Source organism: Carassius gibelio, chromosome B20, assembly GCF_023724105.1.
Source record: "Carassius gibelio isolate Cgi1373 ecotype wild population from Czech Republic chromosome B20, carGib1.2-hapl.c, whole genome shotgun sequence".
Classification (NCBI taxonomy): Eukaryota; Metazoa; Chordata; class Actinopteri; order Cypriniformes; family Cyprinidae; genus Carassius; species Carassius gibelio.
Window position 1 is genome coordinate 3365872 of NC_068415.1, and position 21882 is coordinate 3387753.

The following is a 21882-nucleotide window of genomic DNA, read 5'->3' on the forward strand; positions in this document are numbered from 1 at the left end:
ATCTGACCGCCATCCAAACACAATTACAGCAGCAGAGTCAGGTCAGACTAACAGCTAACACCTGCTCGAATCACATCTTAATGTCCAGCTCTGGTGATTCAGACTTGAACAACCAAGATACTGTGCTATTAATGTGTATATGGATCACATAATCCATCGGTAGGGCCCTTTGAAATGTTATATGTTTTCCTAAATTATGTCCAACTTTTTTTAAAGGATTTTTTTTTTCTCAGTTAATGGTTAAAATAAAATTTGATGTCAGTTGAAAAAGGTGCAGCACTCACTCTTGATAAAAACTAAATTAGTTACAATTAAATTTAAGCAATCAAAAGGAATGACTTATCATTTGAAATATTTTTTTCAACAATTGATAAAAAAATTGACAAAAAGTACCTTTTTAGGGACCAAGGAAATCCCTCATATTTTTTCACCCAAATTCTGTTTTCCATTTTTGATTTATTCTGCATTTAGTTTTAATTGTCTCATTAAATGTTATTCAAAAATGTCTAATCAGTTGAATTCGTAAAACCTTAGCAATTTAATAATCTAGTAAAATATTTACAATATTAGGGCCCTTTTATTTTTTCAGACTTTTTCTATTTTAATTTTTCTTGATTTATGATGAGTATGACTTTATTATAAAAAAAAAACTATGGTTATTAAATGAAGCCATGAAACATTAACATATTTAATTCATGTTTAAAAATTGAATCAAATGAAAATGTAGCAGTTCATTTTAATTATTGGCAAATAAAGTGCTGCACAACCGATTACAATTTTACTGTTAACATTGCATGATATTCCTTAAAAATTAGTCAAATATTACTTTATGATTAATTGCACAGCTTTTAATTTGTTCATCCAAAATTTGCCAATTGAGTAAATTCCACTTTTGTGACTAGATTTTATGATACAATATGTTTTCTGCATGCTGAAAATCAAAGGGACTTGCATCGGTTTACATTTTTGTTTTGGAGATTTATATTTAATATTATAAAATGAATTCAACAACGAATCATCCTAGAATCACAAACAAGCTTTAAATTATTATTTCTTTTCACAGGCCATTGAGACTTTAACACAGAGTCTTCGATTACTGGAAGGAGAACGAAATGCTCAGACAAGACAAATACAAACATTACAAGGTGATCATCAATCAGTTTCAATGTACTTCATTATACTACTCCAATTAACACTTCTTTCCTATAAATGAGTAAATAGACTGTTTCTGTTGTTACTGAGGTCATATTTACTCCAGAATCTCTGTCTTCCAGAGGAGCAGAAGAGACTTCGGGATAAACTGGAGGAGAGAGAGCAGGACGCGGGTCGGAGATCACTGAGTCCTGGACCGGACCGACGGATCGAGCAGTGGAAGAGAGAGATGGATCGAGAGCTGAGCAGTCTGAGAGCGCAGATCAATCGCGCCGCGACTCTAGGAAACCAGGAAGAAAGGTCTGGAATTGTATTGTTATTTGTAATTGTTTTAGTTATTGGTAATAACCGTTTAGGAGTTCAGTCTCAATGAAATAATAATATTTAAAAAAATCATATTGAGTGATTTCTTGGAAAAATCATCAGAAAGGGTAAGAACCGAGGACTATTTTAAATTTAAAATTTTAATTTAATTTAATTTAATTTAATTTAATTTAATTTAATTTTATTTTATTTTATTTTATTTTATTTTATTTTATTTTTTTATTTTTATTTTTTTTTCATTTTATTTATTTTATTTTATTTAGAGGCATGGCTTTAGGAAACAGGCAAAAACGGTAATTCTTTAGCGATGTATAATGTATTTATATGCAATATTTATATTGTGTACCTCAACATTGTTGCTTCTCATGACAAGAACTGATCATATTAAAAGTTGCTTAATATTACCTTAAGAGTCACATTTTCACATTTAATATCAATGTCATCATAAAAATCATGTTAAGTAAATATTAATTCTCTTGCTCAGGGACACATAAATAAGGTATGATACTGTAGCAGTGTCACACATCACAGAATCATATTTACTGTTTATAACTTTGTTGTCCATCCACAGTTTCAGCTCCAAACTGCGCAGAGAAGAACTGGAGCAGCTCAGGAGAGAGGTGGACATCCTTAAAAACAAACTCAGTAAGTTAGAAACTAGTTACTTTTCATGTTTCTCCACCTGAGTGTATTAGATATACATACACTATAGTGTTACACACATAAATCAGACTCTTTCAGTGTTGTGTTATTACAGTCAGGGCTCTCTGCCAGAGCAAATGCACTTTGTGTCAAAATAAACACATGCACAGCCGATCCGCAAATAAACATCTCGCTCAGATACGGCCTGTGCTTGTGTTGGCTTCACATTCACAACGCCGGCAGTATTGATAGGCATTCAGACTCTGGTTGCATTTATACCGTGTTCGTGAATGTTAAAAAAAGTGTGTTTCTGTAGTGCGGCAGGAAGAAGATACGTTCCAGCTCCGGTCAGAGGCCAGAGAAACAAGGAGACAGTATGAACACAGCTCTAAGGTAAAGAAACCGCGCACACTAACGCTCAAAAGGTCAGGATGAAAGCAGCATGCATTAAACTGATCAAAAGTGACAGTAAAGTCATTTTCTAATATTACAAAACATTTCTGTTTCAAATAAAATGCTGTTCTTCTGAAGCTGATAAATTCAGCATTGCATTGCAGGAATTAATTTTAAAATCTATACAAATAGAAAACACTTATTTTTTTAATTGTAATAATATTTAATAATATTACTGTACACTTGATTAAATAAATGCTTCCTTCAAAAACATTATAAAAACTCTGGTACTGTACCTTTAACATTCTGTATGTAAATGACTTCACTTATGATTGGCTAATGTCTCCAAACACACACAGGATATGGTGCTGAAATATGCTTTTCACATAACATTTATTGTTCTGCAGGAGATGTTTTTGCGGTGTAGTTTCAGTTAATATAGCAAGTTTCGGTTCACGTCACACTCATGTCATATTTTTATTCTGCAGACGTTGGAGAGTTTTACAGATTCGTACCGAACGCACAGTTTCGATCTCGCTCGGATGGTGTCACAGTATCAGCACACGCAACAGGAAGTGCGTGACCTCAGGTGAGTGCGTCCACACAGTGGCACAAAACAACAGATAAAAAAACAGTGTTAGTTTTAATACCGCTGATAAATAGCACTATTATTGGCAAATATTAGAATTTGATTTAATATTTATTCATTTGAGATTTCTGTGCTCTTTGGTTTTATTAGTTTTAATGTGTCTGTATAGATTTTGTTACAATATTTTATTTAGTTTTTGTTATTTTAGTAGTAAACTTAATTCTGCTTTAGCAAATAAATATTTAGTAAATAGTAAGTTAAGGGTAAATAATAAATATGGTATTTTGTTTTAGTTAAGAAAATAATAATTCTAATGTTTATATTATTTCAAATAATGCAGAAAATGTGTTTTGAATATGATAATGCAACACAATGTCTGGACAGACTCTGGTTTGTGTGCATTTTAAATGTAAGTCAGTTTTTGGAGCATGTTTACATAAATGTTTATTTTTGTTTTCAGAACAAAAGGCATTATTGAATCAGTAACATTACGTGTATTAAATTTGATTTCATCTCAATAACTGTAGCATTTCATAATGTGTTTCCACTCATGTTTCCAGTGTTGTGAGCCAAATTTCAAAAAGTGACATCATTTAGTGTGTATCTTTGCTATACTATTAATTAATTATTAAAAGTTACAAGTAAGGTTTTCAGTCTGATTGTCATGAGAGCGCCTGGAGATTTGTGTTTTTATTGCTCACACTGCACATAGTGTGACCCATTATATATAACCAATAACTAATAATAGTATTTATTTAGTTATTTTTTCATTAAATAATACAAATTAGATTTTGCATTAATAGCAATCAACCATTTCAGTGTGCAAAAGAGTGCTCTGAACTTATTTACCCAGTGCATTTTTTATTTTGGTGGAAAAGAATATTGTGTAAAAACGAACACCTTTAAATTATGCAAATTAAAAAGCACAATTTCTGTAAATTAGTGTTGATTTTATTAAGTAATGAAAAGGTTTTTAATGGCTTTAGTGCTTGTTACCGCTAATAGTCTTGGCTAAAGGAGTGTGTGTGTTTTAGAGTCACTGTCTCCGAGCTGAAGGACGAGGTGCGAGGTCTGGTCCTGAGAGAAACCCTCCCCACACCTGCACCTCTAGCACAGAAACCAGGTGAGACACAGCTGCTGAAGGGACAGAACATGTTTCTGTTTTCCCCTTCAAAGCCGTTTCTAATGTTAGTCGTTTAGCCTCTCTGAGAGCTTTAGAATCAAAGCAGCTGCTGTGCCTGGAAGATTTCTCCACAGTTATCCTCTTCTCATGTTTCTCTCGCTCCTGCAGTGGTAACTGTGAAGACAAGCCCCCAGAGACGTGTGTCGTCAGGGTCCGATGATGATTTCAGTCCCACCCCCAGTCTGGGGGAGATCAGCTCAGATGAGTTAGATGCATCATGGCTGGATGAACCAGGTGACACATGCAGAAGCAGTCCAGACACTGCCACGAGATACACATGCACTGAAGAGTCAATCTCATGCACAGATCTTTTTTACTCTACAATCTAAAAACAATTTTTTTATACATCTGCATGTAAAGAAATTACACATATATACACTGTGTGTGTGTATATATATAAAATATTTTTTAAATGAAATTTAATCTAAAAATAAAAGCTAGAATGTAAGTCCTCATTTAGAGTACCAAGTAAAGCATTTTTCTTCAGAAGTGAAAACGGTGAAATGATTGATGAAATGTGGATTGATTTGAGGTTATGAGTTTCATATTTGAGACTTCATCAGTGTGACTGACAGAGAATTTGAGTTTAATGAGCATGACTAATGTCTTCAGAACCACTGACAGCATTCAGCTCAGGAGAAATCAACAGAAATAAGCACAATCAAATATTTGCATCATTTATATACCATTGTAGTTTTTTGGTAATAATTTGAACTAAATTTAATTTTAGTATTTTATGTTTTCATTTTAATTTAAGTTAAATTTGTAATACTCGTGTTTTGGTCTATTTCATTATTATTTTAATAATTTAGTAATTTTTTTTCATTATTATTTTAGTATCTCTATAGTCTTAATATAAAATATTATAATTAGTTATAGAAAATATTTAATGGTTTAATTAACATTAATAACCCTAATAAAAGGATACTTTTATTTAAAAAAAATATTTACGCACTAACTAGGGATGGGCATGATTAATCGACGATCGATAATTGATCGTTAAGATTTTCCTCGATCATGTTAATTTGTTATCGATTAATCTAAAGCATTTTTTTAATCTAATGCAGGTTGCGTTGCGTAGTGCGAGTCTTCAAGCAATTAAATGAATTTCACTGTGTGGCAGCAATTAAATATTTTACCACCATGGGGCAATATTTGACACCCTACTCGGTTATCTGTGATCTTCCGTTTTGATTTCAAAGAATAATCATGAAGATGTCACGGCGAAGTGTGGCGTGGGACCATTTTGATTTAAAAAGCGAACTAGTTAACTGCAAACATTGCGATGCCGTGTTTAAGTACAACACGGCCACGACTGAAATGATGTACGTATGCATCCCGGCAAATTTTCATGAGGCTTTAACCCTTTCGAGTCGATTAACGCATATATGCGTTTTGAGTCATTTTCTCCTGATAACCCCTGATAAATTACACTCTGTTTTAATCGTACAGATAAGAGCAATACATCAATCGAATCTGTAAAAGGTCTAGTTTTTTTTGGATACAGACATAATAACAAAAAACATTTGTGCACTTATAAAATAAAGATAACAAACAAGGTGCGCTGTCTACAGTCTTTGTCTCCGCTGATCGTCATGTACAAACATTTCATTAAAATGAACCGTAACTCCGTGAATACTCAACGAAGAGACATGAGAGAGATATCTATAGAAAGCCTGGAATGTCTACTTTTAAACTAAACAAGTGCTTCCGAAAAACAAATATTCTGAGATAAAGTAATCCATATGAAAACAACGCAATGTCTGTTTTTCATATCTTCCTTCATTATATTTAATGTGACCACGCCCCCGCGCTTAACGCGCTATTCAGATTCAAACTGAAGCGCGCGGCTTGAATACGCCCACACAGAAGAAAAGGCAGCGAGACTGTTCTTCAAGTTTTTATTTTATTTTACTGTTTGCTTCGCGATGAGAGGACTAAGACATAATTCACCCCAAAAAGATGTGATGTGGTTGATGATTTGAGAAATGGATTTCCTCAGAAAAAAGAATGAAGCACTTTATTCAGACTCAAAACGCATATATGCGTTAATCGACTCGAAAGGGTTAAGAACGCCTGCTAGCAGCTGCAGGTTCCGCTGCTTTAGAGCACTGCATATGCACGCGGATATATGTTCGGTTTATCTGAACGTAGTTTAACTGTCTGCCACAAGTTGATCTTGTAATAAAGGTCTCACCGAGGAAAAACACGCTGTATTTTTGTATTCATTGCATTTTTTTATTATAAAAATTAAATAATTAATTATATTATAAAAATATTAATGATTAATCGATAGTCGATCGTTAATTCTCCCGACGATCGACTAAGAAAATTTAATCGAATGCCCATCCCTAGCACTAACAATTACTCCTTTTTCTCGTTCAATTTAGAGCCACAAACCAGGAGGAGGCGCCGGCGAGTCCGTTTAAATTCAGACATTACAGGAAGTGACCTCAGCGATGCTGGAAGTGGGCTGGATAGTAACCTTGGCAATGATGCTGAAGGAGTTTCAGACAGTCCTCCAGATCTCAGTCTCAGTGACCTCTGACCTTAAAGGTCAATAAATCTGTGTGCTGCTATTAGAAGGAAATAGAAACCTTAGTCTTGCGTTGACGCAAGTAAGTAGGTTTAAAGAGTGCCCCGGACTTTGCTATTTCTGCTATAATTGATCTATACATTCATGTTAAATCAAGACCATGGGCACAGTTTTTGCAGTATTTTATGACTGACACACATTACAGTCTTTATAGGCTTTGCAAGTATTGCACATATTTGCAATAACGCAAAGAGTGTTTTCAATATTAACATGCAACACATAACATCCATTTAGTCCAAAACTGTTTGACTTTTGCTTGTTTACATGTTGTAAATGTATTTGCAGGCAGTATTTGGAGAATGTTTGTCACAGTAAGACCAGAAATATGTATTAAGACTGTAAATCGTCAATTTAATTTCATGTTGACAAAAACAAGTTACCTTTTTACCACTTAAAATAAGTCTATAGCATTTCATAACATGCGTTTCCAGTGTTATGAGCCAAATTTCAAAAAGTGACAATTTAGTGTATTTTAAAGACTTTTATTAATTAAAAAAAGAACAGTGTGTAAGAAACACTTTAAATGCACTTCCACAAGTTATTACACAAAGAAAACAACACACATCCATCAGCCAACAAACCACAAGGATGAAAATACTGTATTGATGTTTTATCAATCAATAAAAAATTTAAAATGTTAAGTCTATAGCTATATTTTGTTTATTTTTCGCAGTTTTTATAAAACATTTTAGGCACAAGAAAAGCATTACAATTATAGCTGTTTATTGACTGAAGGTCTGTTTTTTACCATCTTTGTCAAAAGTGCACGCAAATGAATTTGTTTCTTAAAACAAGGTTGAAAACAGTTGAATTTTGCACCATCATGAGCCAAGAGACGGTTGTGTTTTCAGCGCTGTTGTTTTGTCTGTTTGGTGACATTGCTTATGATGTAAACAACTCCACATTTTCACTTGAAGTGAATCGAACGTCTGTGCAGCTGAAAAAAAATTCAATTTCTCACGGGTGGAAACATGCTTGGGAACTAAGCAGAAATGAACATTGGGAAATCATTACTGGTGCCGTTTGTACAGCATTAAATGAATTTTTCAGATTTATTACAGGTTAAGCTGTATAATTTTGTCTACAGATTTTTAAAAACAAGTACAAATGAGTTTACAGTAATGAACTTACTAGGGAAGACTCTCCTTATGTGTGTCGAGTTTAGCAGCTTTACAGGGGTGAGAAAACTGAATGTAACTTCACAAAGACACGGTAAGAAGACTTTTATAGCTAGTGCCATGCAAGTCATGTGGCTGTACTGTTGAAAACGAAATGCATTTTATTGTTTACTCTGGTACCCCACAGAAGTGCATTACTGTAAACAGAGAGGGGTTAAAATGACTTTGTGTGATGATCGAAAACTACTGAACGTCGAGCATTTCCTCCAAAGAGTAGTTTTAAATTTACTCACCTTTTGGCCATCTAAGATGTAGGTTTGTTTGTTTCTTTATTTGTAAAAATGCAGCATTTCATCACGTTCCCAGCAATGGATGCTCTGCAGTGAATAGGTGCCGTCAGATCACAAAAACATCACAATAATACAGAAGTAATCCACACTACTCCAGTCCATCAAGTTAACATCTGGAGAAGCCAAATGCTGCATGTTTTTAAGAGACAAATCCAGTTTGTATAAGTGTTTAAACTCTTGCTTCAAGTCATAATAAGAGTCCATAATATATAATAATGTTTCCTCCAGTGAAAAAAAAGTCCATCCTCTGTTGTCCTCTCAGAATCCACCAAATATTTGTTTAAATCTGTATCTTATAAACGGTGCTTGGCCTGTGCAGATTTCTCTCTTTCTTCAGATGAGATGACTTTCACACTGTAGAAAGCATTATTATAGATAGAGGACTCTTATTTTACATGTAAAAAAATCTTAATAATGGATTTGTTTCTTACAAACATGCTTCTTTTCACTTCACAAGATGTTAACTGATGGACTGGAGTGGTGTGGATTATTGTGATGTTTTTATCAGCTGTTTGGACTCTCATTCTGACGGCACCCATTCACTGCAGAGCATACATTGGTGCGCAAAAGATGCAATGCATGAAACAAATGAACACATACAGCCAAAAACAGCTCCCTAATATCCCCGCAGCACACAATCCTTCCCAAACCTAAAGTGCAAGAAAACAACCCAGCGAACGGGAACTGATGGCCATGGTGAATTTAACAACTAAAGTAGAGTAAGATGCTACATTTAGTCCTTTAACAGAAACAACAGGAGTGTTTGTGCCTCTGTGAAGCTAATTTAATTGTGTCTGTGTTGTGTTGATCAGAGGATGTTGGGCTCTCTGAAGATGTCTGAGGAACATCTGGGTTTTCAGTAGCTGTACATGGAGAGAGGCGCGTCCTCCAGCATATCGTCCTGAAACACACACACACACACACACACGTCACTGAGCTGTTCACACGACACAGTCATCTGTGAGCGACACTGTATGTGCATCAATGCCTAATTACTGATACATACAGGTTTCGTGTAAATACGTAACTTATTTATCACCATTAAGCTTTAGTGAGTTACATATAATTTTTTATTGTTAAAATACCATTGTGTCGAAATAAAATGTCACATTTCCCCCCGAATACATGTATAAATTATAAACTCTCTATATTAGGTCATATTTAAGTGAGTGATATCACATAATCATAGTAAAAAATTAAATAATTTAAAACTAATAACATTGTAATAAACATAAATTGATTTATACAGAATGCATTAAAAAAAATCACCTACATTTTTATTCTGAAATTGAAATATAATGCATGTACTATTTACTGTATATGTATGTAAGTGTTTATTTTTAAAATGCTTTTAAACTTTTTTTCATCCTGGAAATTTGAAGCGGCATTAAATGTTAAAAATTTACTATTTGTGGAAATCAGATGTGGCATACATTAAATAATAATTTAATTTAACTATTAAAAAAAAGAACATTTGCATCAATTTGTGCATTATATAGAAATATTACCCACTTCTTTAAATTCCAATATTATGCATGCACTGTGTTTTTTTTTCCTCCCTTAAGTTTTCATTTAATTCATTTCTGATATATTTAAGGGAGTAACATCATAAGAATTATATATTTTTTTAATTGATAGCATAGTAGTACCTCTCTACTGATTATGGCTGTATTGCCCTGGTAGTGTGAGCCTAAAATGGGAAAATAGAAGCATCTGCAAAATAGCCTATTTATTTCAAATCTAAAAATAGCAGAACATTTGCATAAAAGCCGATCTAAATGGTTTTCTGAGAATGATACTTTTCCTGTCAGCATCTGTCACATGGCTATTGCTTAGCAATGTGTTTTAGGTAGTATGTGTGTGCTTTTTATTCAGTGATTTGTGGAAAGCGTGATCTCACCATGGGGAGATCCTGAAGTCTGCGAAACTCTGGGCCATCATTTGTGTTTCTGAATTTGAGGAATATGAGGACCGACACGATGGCAGCGACGATGACGAACGCCGACACCAGTCCAGCCAGCAGCGGGTCAGCGGACGCTTTGCTATTGTCTAGAAGAACCAAAGCAGAGAAAGAGAGAGGCAATAACACTAGTGCACTTTCTGGAAGATGTGTAAATAGTGTGTGTTTGTGTGCTTGAGTGTTTCTGCAGTGACGTGAAAGCCTGGCGAATCCACAAAGATGCATCTGTTCTCCGGTTGTGTCAGCGTGAAGACGTTCCTCTGCACATATAATGATGCTCTTGTTTTCTACACGCACCGATATCAGCCTCTCTGCGGTTTGACCTCTATTTATATCCACTTTATGAGGATTTGTTCTGCACACCATTATGGTAAACAAAAATGCAGATGTGCGCTGTAAATGTTTGTGTGTGCAGCTGCGTTTGCTCACAAAAGCGTCAACCAAATGAATAATCATCATGTGATGTCTGATATCGCAGCAATAAATCATGTCCACATTGAAACACTACAGGCTTTCTGCCAAAACCAGCAGCAGAGGTTTCCAGCAGAAAAGTCAAGCTTTTGTCCTCACGAACAGTCAACATCAGTCAGGACATAGTTACACAGCCCTAATCTTGTGCTCCCCAATAAAAAATACAATAACATTAATAAATCGATAAAGCTTGAGCTCTGTTTTATAGTTGTAGGCTGCTTTTTATGGTTCCAAATGTAGGCAACATATTTATGCTGCCTTCTAAAATACCTCATTTTCACATCACTGCAATCATTCATGGAGAAGGAAATCCCAGAATGCAATGCAACAAGATGAGTGAAAAATAAAACAAAGATAGCGAGAGTAATTCAATACAATATAAATACAGAATTTATAATGAAAAGTGCTGATAAACATGGTTTATTGAATGCATTATATTTAACAAATTCAGTGTAATATATAGTTAATATTAGGAATTCAGAAATGATAAATAGCAAATTAAAACTGTATATACTTTAAGTATACTATAGTTTATGATAATTAAATACATTATCTGTGATTTTTTGTATTTAAGTGTATTTGTATTTAATATTAACAATTCATATTGAAAAGTACTGATAAATATTATTTATTAAATATATTTAAGCGTTTTTAAATATAGTAAGTGTAATATATATTTAGTATTAGGAACTCAATAGGAATTCATATTGAAAAGCACTGATAGATACAGTTTATAATAATTTAATACATTATTTGTAAGTGTCTTTATATTTATTAAGTGTAATATAGTATTTAATATTAAGAATTTACACTGTAAAAAAAAATCTGTAAAATATACGGTAAAAAAGCGGCAGCTGTGGTTGCCAGAATTATACCGTAAAAATACGGTAACACCGTTTTTGGCTCAACAGTTTTACCTTAAATTTACACCGTGAAAATTTAACGGTAAAACGCTGTAAAAATGCTACAGTAGCAACCTGTTAAATGGTTTACGGTAAATTCCCTACTATATACAGTGAAAAACTGTATGGGACTTTACATGTAATTTTATGTATTTTATTATATTTTACATAAATACCAACTTATTGAAATACTGAAATCTGTTTTGTGAAACATCAAATTCAAACAAAATTTTTCAGTTTATGTTTTTTCACTGTAAATTTGAACCATTTAACAGGTTTGTACTGTAGCATTTTCACAGTTATTTACCGTTAAAATCACGTTTTTTTTTTAAAGTGTAGAATTATACTGGAAATTACTGATAAATATAGTTTATTAAATACATTATATTTAAGTATATGTAAATATATAAGGTGTAATATATATATATTTAATATTAAGAATTCAGAATTCATACAGAAAAGTACTGATAAGTAAAGTGTATTTAAATATAGTTTATATTTAATATAATTTTATATTACATATATTTAATGTTATTATATATATATATATATATATATATATCTGTGTGTGTGTGTGTGTGTGTGTGTGTGTGTGTGTAGTTATTTTGAGTTTGAATATATTAAGTGTAAAAACATAACATTTGGATATTATTTTATTTTCTAGATGTATTTGTGACTGGAGAACAGGAAGGCTGTTTTAGCCTGTGTGATCACGTACCGTGGTCTGGGACGTTGAGAGCCGAGGGGGTGTCTGCGTGGGCTTTGGTCTGGACAGGACTGCTGCTTGCTGTCATCTGTGTGCTGGATCTCCGTCTGCTGCGAGCGCTCGATGACTCTGGAGCTCCGCTGGTTCCTGTGGTGGTGGATGTCGGGTGGAGCGTGCTGAAGTGGATGCTGCTTGTGGGCTCGTGGGTCGTTGATGGTGGGAGTGTGGTAGGTTTTACCGTGGTGACTGCTGTCTCATTTATCACAGGTGACACATCAGAGACGTTTCGACTGTCTGTGACGTTCTCGGCCGGGGCAGATGAGTTCACCAACATTACTAGAGATGAAAAAAACACGAGGGAGTTTGAAAACAAAGTGTGCACTCGCTCACATCTGAGTGCAACTTCCAAGAAAAAAAGGTGCACAATTCTAATAATTTGTGATTTATTTGATTAAAAATAAACCACACCAAAGATGCATTTATTATATATATATAAATATAATGAAATATATCAAAACTGAATTTAATGCATATTTAATATAGAATATAACATTTTAATTCACTTAACAATTTGGTTATCAAGTGCATTTGCATATTAAATAAGTGTCTGTGCATGTGAGACGTGTGTGTGTGTGTGTGTGTGTGTGTGAGGATTCAAACTCTCTCACTCTCACGTCAGATCTCACACTGCATTTACTCACTGTCTCTCTTTATGTCACTTCACATTGCTGTCGTAGTTCAGAGCCACTGGTTGTTGTCTAAATGATCTGTTCTGTCAGGTCGGTGCTAGTTAAGTGTCTTCTGGAAGAATTCACTCTCATGTTGTTCTAAACCTTTCGAAATCGGTCTTTTCTTCAGGTTTTGATTATGAAGCAGCAGAAATGTGATTTGAGAGTTTCCAGCCAATGATGACTTATAGATATTGGTGTGTTCTGACATCTACATGTTTGTAGATTCAATATTCCTCTAGTTTGAAATTAGTAGAAAATATGTGCAGATGGAGTGTTATTCTATATTATTATTATTTATATAGTATTTATTCATATTTTATGTGCTTTCAAACGATTAATTGCATCCAAAATAAAGGTTTTTGTTTGCATAATGTGTACTGTGTGTGTTTATTATGTATATATATAAATACACACACATACATTTATATATTTAAGGAAAATATGTAATATTTGTATATTAAATATATTTATGTATAATAATAATAATGTAAATATTTTCAAAATATATACTGTATGTGTGTGTATTTATATATATAATAATATAATAAATACACAGTACACACACATATATTATCATTAATAAAAACTTATTTTGGATGTGATTAATCACGATTAATTGTTCTGCAACATTTTATATATATATATAATTATATAGAATTTAAGCATTATTTTAATTACTAAAAAATGACTAAAAATATATATAAAGTTTATTTAAAATAGAGCTCATGCATCTTATTTTTTTGCTGAATCTGAGGTACATGAGCTCAGATGAACGAGGCCTCCAATCAGTCAGTTCCATGACAAAAAACAAAGCCTGTGCTAACTGACAGAAAACAAGTTGACAAAAAGATTGAATTCAAGATTTGGTAATATTATAGCATAATGAGAGTTTTAAAAGGCCAGTCATTCTTGACTGGGAACACCAAATTAGGTAAAGAATTTTCAGCACAGCACAAGATGTTAAAGAAATGTCTAGAACTGATTCGTTCAGAAACCCAGTGACTAGTGCTTCTTCATATGCACTCATTGAAGCAGTGTAGGAACTTGTGTAAAGTCTCTATCAATCTCAGATGAAAAAGGCTGTAAATGTTGTACCTGTAGTTGTGTCTGTGTGCGGCGTGGGCTCAGTGCTGTTGGTGATGTTAGTGGAGGACTGCGTCTGATCGCTGCCGGGGCTCGAGGTCATGTTGACTTCAGTCACGCCGTTTCTTCTCTTCACAGAGCTGTGAGATGATGAAGACACGTCAGCCGCAGATGACACGCAGAGATAATCACCTAAAGATCAGAGGACAACCAGGACAGAGATCATATATGTGTCTTAAGAAAACAAACACTGTATGGGTCAAAATTGTTGATTTTTCTTTTATGCCATAAATCATTAGGATATTAAGCAAAGATCATGTTCCATAAAGATTTAGTAAATTTCCTACCGTTAATATATCAACCATTATTTTTTTGTTTAGTAATATGCATTGCTAAGAATTCATTTGGACAAATTTAAAGGTGATTTTCTTCAATATTTAGATTTTTTTGCACCCTCATATTTTCAAATAGTTGTATCTTGGCCCTTTTCGAAAAATTGACACTTAAGGCTGGTTTTGTGGTCCAGGGTCAGATATGAATCAGATCTAGGAATACATTTGGCTTGTAACTTAAATTATTCAAAGTTATCTGCATATTTGAATGAAAATGTGTATTATCATGAATTAAAAATGAGAGAATGTCTCTGCCAAATCTGGGTCCAACAGAGGATGTTTAAACGAAGCTCTGTGCTGTCGTCAGTTATATGTGATGAAACAAGAGAAGTGTTAATAATTAATTCAGTCATTTAATTAAGAAACATTGGCATGTGTTACTGTTTGTCTGACAAATAATAGATGTGTTGAAGAAACCTGTTATTATTTGTGCAGTTTTATTTTGGTTTGTGTTACAGATATGAACGATACTTTAAATCACATGATTTGAGAAAAGAACTTGGCTTGCACTGAAGGAGAGAACTGAGGAGTCTGGGGTTGGTGCATTTTTTAAATGTTTTTAAAAAGACGACTTTTATCCTCACCAAGGCTGCAATTATTTGATTAAAAAATACAGTAAAAACAGTAATACTGTGAAATATTATTACAATGTAAAATAACTGTTTTCTATTTGAATAAATTGTCAAAAGTAATTTATTTCTGTGATGCGAAGCTGAATTTTCATTATTATTCCTCCAGTCTTCAGTATCACATGATCTTTCAGAAATTATTGGGATGTGCTGATTTGCTGCTCACAAAACATTTCTTTGTAATATTAATGCTGAAAACAGTAACAATTATAGACATTATCATTATTTGGTTTCTTTTCTAAATGCCCACATTACAGTATACCAAGGAAGAGGATATTTCAAAGGTTTGAAAGGCTTGGCTTTGTCCTAAATATTTGCTCAATGTCTATATTAGTCTGTCTTCTGTTAACAGATGCATTTCTTATCAGTTTTCATTCTGTTTTCCTCTTCTGATAGAGTTCTGGTCTTCAAGTTAATTTTCCTGAAAGTCTCTCTCTGTCTCTTTTATACAGATGTGTTTTGATTTATATTCCCCATAATTAGCAGCTTTGTTTAATCATATTGATTAGGTGGAAATTGGAATAAAATAATATAATACCCTACATAAAAAAAAAGTATATAAACATTTGATTGAAAAACTTAGAAGTTTAATTTGAAGTGCTCAGTTTACAATTTTTTTTTTAAAATAAATAAATCGAAAGATAGGGAAAAACTAATAAAAATGACTAATGCACATTGAAATTATTCTAAAAACGTAAACTAAAATTAAAATGAAAATATAAAAAGGTCAATCAAATTATGAAACAATTGTATAATAGTATATAATTTATAATAATATATGCTACTTCATAAAAATGCTACTTTCATTACAAATCTGATTTCACAGTGTAGTGTACAGTAAGTTTTGTAAGTTATGTGAGCAATGCTAGCATGTTATCAATAGTTGCCAGAGCATTGTTATGGACACATTCACTTTATCATATGATGTTGGCAATTATGATCTAACTCAAGAGACTTCCTGAAGTATCGAGCTATTATAGGATGCCTAATCTCTCTCCTGCTCTTGTGTTTGTGGGTCGTTACCCAGAATCCTTAGGGAGGTTTGTTGAGGGTTTTGCGCACCACACCCTGCCACTTCACAAGAGTTCTTTTGGCTGCGCTCCTCAATAACGGCCCTGTTCTGAGCTACTGCCGCTGCATGTCACAAACCCCACCAAACCCGCACACATGGGGAAAATACCAGTCCGGAGGGTATTTTGGGAGGCTGATTCATTGCCTGATTCAGCAGTTTGCAGTTCTTGGGAAAGAAACATCAGTTTGAGCATGAAAATGGTCTGAGCATTAATGAACAGAACAGATATATAACGATTCTTCATGAAGACATGTCTCAGTCCTTGGGCTTTTCATACTCACTAATACTCAGATTTTCACCCAACCTTTGTGCTATTTCTCCTCTCTCTCTCTCTCTCTCTCTCTCTCTCTCTCTGTCCTTTCAGTTAGTCTGTTTATTTGCCTCAAGACACACTTCTTCCTGTGTGTGTCATTATATAAGAGGACTGCGCAGCATTACACACGACTTCATTTTATTAAAATCAGACCTCTTTAAAGGAACATTTACTAGTTCAATAAAAGTTAAAAGAGTAATTCACCCAAAATTAGAAATTTGCTCACACTCAGGCAATCCAAAACAGTTTCTTCATGGGAACGGATTTGGAGTTATTCAGCATTAAATCCCTTCCCCTGCAGTGAATGGGTGCTGTCAGAATAAGAGTCTAAACTGATGATAAAAACATCACAATCATCCACAAGTAATGGGACTCATTCTGACGGCACCCATTCACTGCAGTGGATCCATTGGTGAGCAAGCAATTTAATGCTACAATTGTTTCAAATCTTTTTAGGTGAAGAAACAAACACAGCTACATCTTAGATGGCCTGAGAGTGAGCATATTGTATTTTTATTTGTGGGTGAACTGTTCCTTTAAATTCTACATTATGTCCATTAATGCTGAAGTACTCAGCATTTACTAAAAATGTAAATTGCTGAGACGCTTCTAATGGAAGAAAACACAGCCAGTTGATGTTTTATAAGAATGTTTATTCTTAAAGTGCTTGAATTCATTCTTAGAATTTTTTTTTTTTATTTGAGCCATAATATCATCTAAATCATTACCAGCTTCCAGTTATTCTTCACTGACGTAGTTCCTGTTTGGATCCTTAAGTCATGCATCATTTACCATGATTACATGCTTGTAGCTTTGGACTTACTGGATGTAATGAAATGTTTTAGTCTTGTAATGTTCACTTTGTTTCCTTGTGTACTTTCACTTAAAATGTGTGTCTTAATTTAGATGCAAATGTAAAAATGATTTCCAGCAGTAATGGACATAACGCCAGAAATGCTGCACAGGAAGATTCCTTTAAAAATGTGACTTAGATGAAACAATCTGATGCATTGAAATAACCTCCCAAAATAGCAACTTAAACTCTTTTGAAAGAAAATTGGAGTACACTGAAAAATATTTGAGGGTGAAAGCAGTTTCGCTTCAATGTAAAAACATACTTAGTTTTATTAAGACATCATAAAATCTTTTTTTTTTTTTTTTTTTACAGCTTATAATGATACTTGACTTTGTGGCAAACACCACTAGTGATTTTCACCCAGTATGTTTCTCACCATGTTTTTCACATCTTCTCGCAGGTTTTCTCACCTCTCATCTATCTGCAAATCTCATCTTTATGCAAAGCTTTTGCTTGATATGAAACTGTCTGTGGAGCTCATAACTGCGGGTACACTAAAAAAAATATATATATTTTGAAGGTTATTGGAGTACATTTTACAAGATATAAAATTTAATGTTTAATCAAATGTGTTGTTTCCATTTTTTTCTAATTTTCTGCGAAATTTACCCGGAAGTAATTATTATAAAAAAAAAAAATTCAATCATTTAATGCATTAAATTAAAGGGTTAACTGGAAATATATTAGAAAAGCAGCAAAACTATTTTTTCTTTTTGGAATATAGTGCACTGTGAATTGTGCAAGATAAGAGCATGCAAGTATTAAAAGTAAACAGGGTTTTTCAAAGTGCTTTTGTACGAGATGTAAAAATAGGAGCGTTAAAAAACTCCCCAGATGAAAGTGAGAGGAACAGGACGTCAGAATGCAAAGATGACAAGCAACAGAAATGCTCTAAAAATACCACATGATTGTGTCCTGAGCAATCTTGCTCTCGCTCAGTCAAATTCAGAGGGCTGTACAGCCCGTTCTTAACTTCACAAAAGCAGGCCTTGCAGAATAAAATCAAATTTAAATATGGTAAAAATACACCACTGCATGACTCCTAATTACAAACACTGGCTCAGAAATGAAAGCATTCTGGGATCGAGAGACAGTAAGTGTGGTTTGAAAGCATTCCCATTATGCTCTCTGTGCCAGTGCTGCTGGGACACAGAGATGAATTTCTTGCATTTTCACCCTTATATGAGCATAAACGTGTGTGTATATATGTTTCATGCATGTTCTTTAAATCAGAACTGAATATTAGTGAGCTGCTCACAATGTAATCTTTTACAGTTTTGAACACAAAGCTGAATATAAGTAGGCTGCAAAATCTTAACCTGTTTCATTTAAAATGCAAACGTCTATTACAACACTTATAAATGAAAAACAAGCTTATGTTTGTGTTTATACGATTAGTCTTCTCCAGTATCCACTTTTAGGCTCTGGTTGGAGTTCTGCATGAGAATAGTGGCTTTTCACCGCAAGATACATAACAAGGAAGGCTGTGTCTCGAAACATAGTGAGCTCCCTACCTAGAAAGCATTTTCGAGTATCCTCAGTACATTAAGCAGTTTTTGGGCATCCATAAAGTCCTGAAAGACGAATCTGTACTCCTAAACATAATTTCTTAAGTCATACATATGGTGCCTAGGTAGTTAGTTCGCTAGGTTTTGAGACACAGCCATTGTTTGACTGCGCAGGATACGCGTGGCAGCAGAAACAAACTAATAGTGTCATAAAACCTGACAAATACATTTCAAAAGGGCTCTTAGGTCTAATTCTGTTTGACTTCACGATAGATAGATAGATAGATAGATAGATAGATAGATAGATAGATAGATAGATAGATAGATAGATAGATAGATGATAAAGATTTTTTTTTACCTGTAATGAGAGAACAGTAGAAGAGCACCATCGCACAAAACGCAACATTTCCACATCTGCCCATATCCTTCATATGACAAAAGATGTCAACTAACTTCAGCCTAAAATAAAGCTAAAATAGTCCTATCGTTCTTTCTTTCTTCAGACGTAAAAACCGACACAACAGTCCATGTGTGTTTAACAAACGCCTCTGGATCGACGGACGGAGATGAAGTTAGATGCCAGTGTGTTTTTAACAGCGTGGATGATCAAAAGTGTCTGGAAGAGTTCATTCACAGCGGACCCAAAGAGTTGAGATCCCTGCGCGCTCCCTTCGACGCGGTGGGCGGGGCCACAGCTGGATTGAGCGTCTCGAGACCTTGATTTTTCTTATTTATTTATTTATTTATTTAATTAATTAATTTTTGTACAAAGTTCATAGAGATGCAATGCATGTGCTTTGGATTAGTGTGTGTAAAACACATATTATGCAAAAAATATACATTTCTAAATTTACTTTAAGACAACAAACAATTATGTTTTCTTTATGTTTTGTTATATATATATATATATATATATATATATATATATATATATATATATATATATATATATATATATATATATATATATATATATATATATATATAACAAAACATGCATAAAATAGACTTACTGGAGCCAAAATCCATGCAAATTTTCAAAAGTACCACCAAGAGTCGCTGTGACGCCGCATATGAACAACCGTTATTTCAGAAAAAAAAGAAGAAGAAAACGACATTACCCATAGTGCAGCGCGAAGGATCGCTTGCAGGGGCCATTCAAATTTAGCCTGATTAAAAATAACGCACATTAAAGTCATGTGATCAACTTTCACATGAAATCAGCACGATTTTGCAGTTTTAAAACGGGTGAAACCCTTAATATCAGAAATCAGACCCGAGCTCTAATGAAACAGACAGCCAATTAATTTGATAAAAGGAAAAGTCACATAAACGCAGTCAATCAACAGAGCAAATTCACCATTTAAGTATTCATGTTTTTTAACACATACATATATAATAATAATACTGAAACATATTTTAACTGGAAATATTTTTTTCTGTTTTTCGTGAAGGCAGAGGGTTGGGCACGCGCAGCGCGTGTCGAATCATCGATTCATCGTCAGACCGACAAGAACCGGAGACGGAGGACATATACACACCGGATCACCGAGACCCGCGGACACTTATTTGTGGCATATGGTCATATTTATCGGTCATCTGAGATACGAAAGGTGTATATATCATGAGTGAAATATGAAATCGAGAGACATGAGCTCGCGCGCACCGGCCTGATCGCGCGCCGGGCCGATTCAAAATTCACCTCAGAGATTAATTAGCGGTTATTATTAAAATTATATTAATCAGCAGTATTACTATAAGTCGTTAGGCGCTAGATTGTGGTCAAAGAGCGACAGGAGGTGTGTGTTACAGTAAAAACAGCGATGGATCCGGACACAGCCACAGACTTCACCGTGGAAAACGTGGAAAAGGTAAATATGTACATATTTATTAAATAATGTTATTTAATGTTCATTTACTCTTTGATAAAACATGCAAATATTGTTGTTGTAAGTTGAGAATATTTTTTGTTGTTTATTAATTATATACACGTATATACTATTTTAAGTCCATTATTTTGTTAAAATATAACCTAATTTATTAGATTCTTTTTGCTGTAATTAATCTGTATTTTTTAAACCAGTATAAATCAAAGCAGTTCTGCCATGATAAATTATCTGTATAAAAGAGGTTATGGGGTTAAATGTGCTTAATTGTCATGAAAACAGTGTCCCAAGGCACAAAATATAATTTAATAGTCCTAAAAAAACAGCATATCATTTCTCATGACTCTTTTTAAAGCAGTGGTAAAATTTGTCTGTGGTCTTCATGGCCGCTTCTGTGAGATTGACCATGTAGTTGCTTTAGGATCATTACAAATTTGTCATGTTTTAGTTGTTCTCTCTTTATTATCTCTCTGTTTTCGACTGCTTTATTTTCTGCCCAATGTCTGTTACTTTTATGGATCTGTCTATTTTTGAGGGTAATTTTATCTGTGTATGATTGTAATGCAGCTGATCTCTCATGATCAGGTTACAGATTTGAAACTGGTGTTCAATGTTAGATTGGATTAGAGTAAAGAGAGTGATATTGAGGCATCCGTGAGGATGAGGAGCGGAGAGAGGGTGGTGTCCCGCCCGTCTCATCTCTGCCGGCCGGAGGGTTTCTCATCTTTATCCCAAACACATTGGTCTGCTCATGTGACACACTCATTGTTATTATTGTTAACCGCAAACATGGTGTGTCAGTAATGTATCAGTAATTTCATTTTAATGTAATGCACTCGATTGCTGCTGAAAATAATTTCAAATCGTCCCTCAGTTTGTGTTTACAGTAATGCATGTGTAAGACATTCGGGAGTGTTCAGCAGCACTTATGTTAATTCTTCAATTTAATATGTTAAGATCAATTTCAGCCATGTGCTATTGTTAGTGCAATTGACAAAAAAACCTAAATGCAGTTTATTATGTTTT

The 21882-nt window shown here is 33.9% G+C and overlaps 3 protein-coding genes across 4 annotated transcripts in view; 2 read left to right on the plus strand and 1 right to left on the minus strand.

Annotated features, from left to right (window-relative positions):
• LOC127983695 (uncharacterized) overlaps window positions 1-7527 on the plus strand; it is a 9573-nt gene extending 2046 nt beyond the window's left edge. Inside the window, exons 4-12 of the mRNA XM_052585919.1 lie at window positions 1-41; window positions 1064-1145; window positions 1275-1452; window positions 2048-2121; window positions 2435-2511; window positions 3000-3100; window positions 4135-4223; window positions 4392-4517; window positions 6674-7527. The exon at window positions 1-41 is cut by the window's left edge and continues 66 nt beyond it. Of these exons, the coding sequence (XP_052441879.1) occupies window positions 1-41; window positions 1064-1145; window positions 1275-1452; window positions 2048-2121; window positions 2435-2511; window positions 3000-3100; window positions 4135-4223; window positions 4392-4517; window positions 6674-6831 (926 nt within the window). The 3' untranslated portion in view covers window positions 6832-7527. The remainder of the gene's footprint in view (window positions 42-1063; window positions 1146-1274; window positions 1453-2047; window positions 2122-2434; window positions 2512-2999; window positions 3101-4134; window positions 4224-4391; window positions 4518-6673) is intronic.
• Window positions 7341-19632, minus strand: LOC127983696 (uncharacterized). The gene is made up of 5 exons (XM_052585920.1): window positions 19329-19632; window positions 14213-14392; window positions 12399-12722; window positions 10248-10396; window positions 7341-9248 (listed from the first exon to the last, which is right to left on the minus strand). Exons 1-5 carry the CDS (start codon window positions 19399-19401, stop codon window positions 9204-9206), a joined length of 771 nt encoding a protein of 256 aa, XP_052441880.1. The 5' UTR covers window positions 19402-19632; the 3' UTR covers window positions 7341-9203.
• Window positions 19633-20319: 687 nt separating this feature from the next.
• The window catches only part of ipo13b (importin 13b), a 36491-nt gene continuing 34928 nt past the window's right edge, over window positions 20320-21882 (plus strand). Inside the window, exon 1 of one of the 2 annotated variants that reach the window (XR_008160489.1) lies at window positions 20320-20841. Coding sequence is in view for 1 of the 2 variants with exons in the window: in XM_052585918.1 (XP_052441878.1) it covers window positions 20794-20841 (48 nt within the window). In the remaining variant the exon portion in view is untranslated. The remainder of the gene's footprint in view (window positions 20842-21882) is intronic. The other variant, XM_052585918.1, reaches the window with a different exon arrangement.

What these genes read in the sequence shown, in the direction of transcription:
- LOC127983696 (XM_052585920.1), bottom strand. Translation starts at nt 19,401, where the DNA reads ATGAAGGATATGGGCAGATGTGGAAATGTTGCGTTTTGTGCGATGGTG. An exon ending in CTACTGTTCTCTCATTACAG is followed by an intron (nt 14,393 to 19,328) that starts GTAAAAAAAAAT and finishes TCTGATCTTTAG; the next exon opens with GTGATTATCTCTGCGTGTCA. An exon ending in GACTTCAGGATCTCCCCATG is followed by an intron (nt 9,249 to 10,247) that starts GTGAGATCACGC and finishes TGTGTGTTTCAG; the next exon opens with GACGATATGCTGGAGGACGC.